General features: G+C 33.9%; 1 protein-coding gene across 1 annotated transcript in view; it reads right to left on the bottom strand.

Moving 5' to 3' along the window:
• Window positions 1-880: 880 nt before the first annotated feature.
• oc (ocelliless) overlaps window positions 881-6286 on the bottom strand; it is an 83365-nt gene continuing 77959 nt past the window's right edge. The window contains exons 4-5 of the mRNA XM_068768336.1: window positions 3268-4029; window positions 881-2836 (exon numbers count right to left, since the gene is read on the bottom strand). Coding sequence (XP_068624437.1) covers window positions 2546-2836; window positions 3268-4029 — 1053 coding nt within the window. The 3' untranslated portion in view covers window positions 881-2545. The remainder of the gene's footprint in view (window positions 2837-3267; window positions 4030-6286) is intronic.

Below are 6286 nucleotides of genomic sequence, written 5' to 3'. Positions count from 1 at the left end.
CTAATAAACATATGGATAATACAATTATAATAATAATTAATGGCATAGAGCGATACAGAAATATTATTATCAGGTTCAGTCCAACATATACTTTGTACTTACCACTTAAACCAACTAAGTCAATAACATCACTCGATCTGTCAATGTAATTGTAATTTGAGATTTTTTCTGTACAATACTAGGTTTATATATAATATAAATAGGGTTAAATTTAGTTGATATTCAAAATTCGAATAATTGTGAAAAAAATTTAAAGGTGAGATGGAAGGTGTCTTTTAAAAAAATATATATTCATTTTCAATTAAAGGCGTCATATGAATTGCCATGCCTAGCTAGTAACAATGTAAGAATCCTTACTAATGTTCTTAAGACCTTCTTATATTGTGACTAAAATTAAATTCTTTAATAATGTGGGATCAATTTATGATTTACATTGTAAAAGTGAAGTTTGTTTTTGCGCACTAAGTTAGTTTGCTAAAAAAATGTTTATAAACCCTGGCAAGTTATAATTTATTTCGTAAATACTATTAATAAAAAACGAACGTGGTAGTTCGAATTTTAAATGCTGAAACGTAATTTTTAAGTTCCCGCCAATTTGTTCAAAATTAGTTCTATATTTAAAATATTAAAATTGATTTTATTTTTAAATTGATCAGATTTGAACATTTTTTTAAAGGAATCAAAATTATAAAAATTTGAAAAGCTTCGAATTATTCGTGTTATATTTCTACTGTTTACTTTTATAAAATTTCTTAAATGTTTATTCATTGTGTTGGTTTTTGCTTCAATGTAAAATCGTCACAATAAGGCATCAAGTAAAAGAGACGTTGGTTTTTCGTATGCATATATTCGGATTCAATATTTTATTACCTATCAATAATTAATACAATTTAAACTTAAAAAAAAATACACTGACTTCATCGAACCCATATACAGTGAATGTACTTAATTAACTTAGCTATGTTCAAGCTTAATATTACTATAAATTACACATTTTTTTATTACATTCCAATCTTACTACAATATATAAAATCATATAATTAAAACTAATAATCTCTCTGTAACAGAAATAAAGAAAAGTTTCTTTCGAAAATTTTCTTTAATTAAAAATTCTATTGCAGTCAAACATATTACAGTTTAAATGCAAGTAAAATAAACTAGTCAGTTTTCGTAGCGAAGGAAACTGAGACATGCGGCCACTCGACCGAATAGATTCGAGTCCATTCGCAGTTTTTACAAATTTACATTTTGATCATGTTGTAATTTGTTCGCTCGAAATGTCTTTACCAGGTTTAATTTTAGTTATAACAATAAAACCTTAGATACTATATGTAAGTCACATATACAAAATGTAGCACACACATTTACATTTTTTTTTATTCAGAAAATAATAAAATGAAATTGCTTAAACACATATTTACAATATTACAAACTATATATACGCGTCGTCGTCGAACGTCATGAGCAAGGATCGATTTTTTATCTGTATAGCTGTATGGCTGCACCGTTAGTGCCGGTGACGAAAAAAAAAAGAAACGCTCTTATTTCGATCTTTTATTAAACACTTTAATTTAAAGTGTTTTATTTAATTTCATTAATGTTCCGTTATCCTATATATTATAACAATAAACATGCAGTTTAAAAAAATAAAATGGAATTTTACTAGAATAAATCTGTCAAATTCGAATTGAATGACGTCTACATTACCTGTCACTAACTGTCATTCATAAAAAAAATTAAAGTATCATAATTACTTATGTAAAATAAGTGTGTTTATATATAAACACCTAAAATAATGTACAAAAATGCTCGTCTGTCCGTTGTAAACGATCCTCGCCGCGTCTTACAATTAATTTAAATATAATAAATTGATATGACTCGGGGAATTTACAAGGTATAGGAAGCTATGAAACCGAAAACAACATCTCTATACAACTACGTAATAAAATATGACAAAGACAAATATTTCGTTTCAATAATAGGCCATTGAACAAAATTCGTTGATTTTTCGTTCACACAATAGTCTCCCTTAGTTGATATTGTGGAATCCGGGCGAATCTAGAAATCATTCGTCTAGATTTTTTATTAAATAAAATATTAGATATTTACTTACTCAAGAAATATTTGAAACAAGAATGGTTTATAGTTTCGCCTGGAGACGTGACATAAAATATTAAAACACCATAAAGTTTTAACTTTCAACATTACCCGTTCTAAAATTGGTTGAATTATTAACAAATCTATTTGCTCCGTGAATAAGTGGCAATCTTTGATATGTATTTACATCGAAATTTGTGCTAGATTTCAAATCCAATCAACGTTTCGGAACAACTTTAAGCGCTTACGTAACACGAAACGTGGAAAGGATTTGAACATCGAACGCGATTTCGAAATTTAAACGTGACGTATAAATATAACCGCTGCCTGTTGTAAACGCAGAAAGCAAAGAAATATAAAATAACTCAGCCAATGTTAAAAGTCGTCGCACACAAATGATATTTATATTATAACATATGTACAATTCTAAAAATGAAGACTAGAGACACTAAACCATGTTTATTCCGTACTTTTCGGGTGCGAAGTAAGTGTTGCCGGAGTTGGAGAAATTCGTTATCTGCGAGGCCTGCAGCATGCTGAGGTGCGGGGAGTTCTGACTCTGATTCTCTGGTGACTCCGGTCCAGAAGAGAGAATGTTGTGGTGGGAAGGCCAGGCGGCAGGGGGAGATGGGTTTCCGAAGGATACCTGGTTGTAGAGCTGGTTACCGTTAGCAGTCAGGTTGTGTCCGTGGTGTCCTCCGTGCGATTGGTTCACCGAGGACCCGTTGAAGTATTCCATCTGAAGAAAAAAGAGTTGTTAAGAAAACAGTAATTTTTTTATCTTGACACTTAATTTCTTGACAAATTTGAACACGTCAAATTAGAAAGACGTGTTCACGTTGACCAGCTGATCTAAGAATTTAGTACTCATAGTGCTATAGATGTATTTTCTTACACGTAAGGAATACAGAATAAAGATGTTTTTTTTTTAAATAATTTGTATTTGACCATCGTCATTAATTCGGCCGTATGACGTCACGGGACATAAGCCTTCGCCATTGATTTCTAATAGAACTGATTGGAAGTGGCCTTAACGAGACCGTGCACCTTGTAGGGTGTCCATCATTGCGCTTATCCGTGGTCTCAACTCCAGAACTTAAAAACCCAGTAGCCAACTGTTCTGGGCGCTAAAATAAAGATAAAATAAGAGAAATGAATGTAAAATCTCACCTGACTAGGATAGTACGGCGAATTGTAAGCACTCTGCCCATAACCCTGATGATGATGGGATGTGGAGTAGCTACGAATGTAGTCCGAGCTGCCCGGCCAGTGGAAGCTGTTGTACGTCTCCGGGTGGTACACGTTCCCTGGACCGTTGATGCTCTGCGGCGTTATGGGTGGTGATGGAGTTGTCATGATCGAGGAGTTGGACCCCAAAGGAGTCAGGTTCCCCGTCAGGCGGGAACTGTACTGGTCCTTTACTAAGTTACTTCCGAATGTTTTTTCTGAGTAGTCGATCTTGCTGGAGTAGTCAAGTCTCTTGGGGCTACTATAGAGTTCTTGCTTTGGTGTCACACCGTACCCGTGGACGTTGGATATGTTCTCCGAAGGCGAAGATTCCTTGCCACTCAGCCTTAAGGCCTCTGAGTTGTACTGATGTGTAATCGATAGGTTATTCTTCGTCAGCGGTGATGTGTCATAGTTTGATGACTCTTTCTTGCATATCACGTTTATAGGAGGACTGACGGAGGTGGTAGGAGTTATAGGAAGGTTAGGGGATGAAGTTGCGATGCTTGAGGATGTGGGAGTGTTTGAAGAATTTGTGAGGGTTTTCGATGTGGATGCTTTGGAGGTGCTGTTGGAGGAACCTTTGAGATTGCTGCTCGACGAGAGCGAAGACTTGGCGCTGGACGAGGACTTGCTGGATATCTGTGTGTTTGACTGCTGCTGCAGCTGTTGACGGCATTTCGCTCTTCTGTTTTTGAACCACACCTAATGAACAGAGGATACGTTAATATATTTTCTTCTTTTACACGGTCTTCATTGGAGGAATAGAAACATTTGTGGCATTGAGCAACAAGTAATGGTAGCTGGAAGAACCATATACAGAACTTTATCATACATCTACCCCCAGAATACTTATCCTGAGTTTGGCATTTACAGATAAATACGGTGTATTATCGATTTCTTTTGTATAATATCATATTACTCTACTTCATCTAGAAATCATACGATAAAGGGGTTAAAAGATCTTATTACATTAGTAATTTTTTTTTGGACATAGTCAAAGTCGCGAGAAGGCCTACCTAATAGGCTTCTATCGTCTAACATGATGATTCAAAAAAATATAAAATTCAAAATATCGTTATTCAAGTAGACATTTATATTTATATGTGCCTTAAATAGTCGATTATTTTAACATAAGTAGTAATCTACCACCTTCTGAACGCTGATTTTTGTTGAGAAGAACCGGAAACTCAAAAGTTGCTCTTTTAAATGAAATTTGTCATATTTTAATGTGTACACAAAAATTATGAATTCTTCGATCTGGGCGTATAAGAAACCTCGTAATGTTATTATAATTTAAGATATGCCATCATGTAGGATCCCAATTTGATACTAGATTCTATCAAATTGGGATATAACATCTTTTGACGTACACGAGTCATCACTAAAAATGATTCAAAGCTATTAATGCTATTAGCACAAGACAAATTAGATATATTTTGTTTGTACGCAACTTAATTGATTTCATCAGACTTGCCACAATCTTCTTGTATTATAATCGCTTGTAGGTAAAGTTACAGGCTAACTTAAGCTTATTTAAGATCAACTTAGTTTAGCGTGATTTATGCTTTGATCAGCTTGGCTGGATGGAACCTTGAAACACTAAGGTTTCTTAAACAGAATATAGATGTCGCTAGTTGGCGTCTTAATTTAAAAACAACATAACTGCAAGTAGTTGAATATGTATACACGCCAAAATTTGCTTATTGCTTTAAGAATGTATGTAGAGATGTGATTTATTTGCATCGACCTTCCATAATTCGTTTTAAAATCTGTTAGTCAGTGTATTAGCTAATTATCTATATGGAGATTGGTTATATCTGTGAAGGCTTTACAGAGGTGAATGTAACCTACATTTGCTGTTAATATTGCCTGGAAAATTATTAACAGTTTTGGAAATGTAGAAACAAAGAGGCGAATACACATAGACGTTCTAAATATCAAAATGATTGCAGATTTAAAAATAGAATGAAATATGCTAACGGCTAGTAACACGGCCGTGAAAAAAAAAAAGCGCGAACGCATTCGAATCCATTGTTTCGCGAGCCTAATTCGCTTGACGCGGCATCTGTTACTCGCGGCCATTGATGGGACTTGCTCTTTTTCATAAAACATATTAAGTCATTTATTCATGACGCACAATGCGGAGAGGGTCGGCAGGGGGTATAATCCGATGCGGGTGCACGACGGCACGGGGCCTCCGCATGCAACGGTAGCGGAAAATAACTTTCGTTGAATTCACGATGTCTCGATATGCTATTACGAATTATTTCATCGATTTTATTTAAATTTAGAACTACTTCACAATGTTAAATTGACATCTAATTACATTTAATAACATATATACTGAATGATTGAATATATATGTAGACGCTACGGACATGTTCTACGGTTAAAACTATTAAACGCATATAATTACACCTCTATGTCCAGAAACCTAAAAAATATTTCCATCAAGAATATTTCTTGTGTTTTCATATAATGAATTTTAAAAATTTTAACAGGTGAATATATAGATATTTAGCAATCAATTAATGATAGGTACATGCTATTTGATATATATATATATATATAACTGCATAGAGATAGAGCATTTATTTGTTGGAACAGTTACTAACATACCGACAGTTCGAACACGACATCTACAGCAATAAACTGGCTAATTTCTCGAACAAAACCTATGGAGAAGAAGAACAAAAGAGAAGAGAAGGGGTAGGAGGAAACAGATAGAATAACAGATAAATCTAGAAACATACGAAGCTGTAACAGCCTTAAAAAGGATAAAAGCTATGATTTTTTAATATTTTTTTTAATATAATTTGGCTGCTGCACAAGCGGCATTTGCAGGTTCTTTAAAAATTCCTTTTTAAAACCTCTTTTAAGGTAGCAAATTCCGAGGGCTAATCATCGAATTGGATCGCTTCGGGAGAAGTTCCACGAAGTTACTAGGCTTTAAAAGCTC

The sequence above is a fragment of the Battus philenor genome, unplaced genomic scaffold (genome assembly GCF_028537555.1).
Source record: "Battus philenor isolate CCGP_79_NKW_IND1 unplaced genomic scaffold, ilBatPhil1.0.hap1 SCAF_25, whole genome shotgun sequence".
Lineage (NCBI taxonomy): Eukaryota > Metazoa > Arthropoda > Insecta > Lepidoptera > Papilionidae > Battus > Battus philenor.
This window is presented reverse-complemented; position numbering and strand designations above follow the sequence as displayed.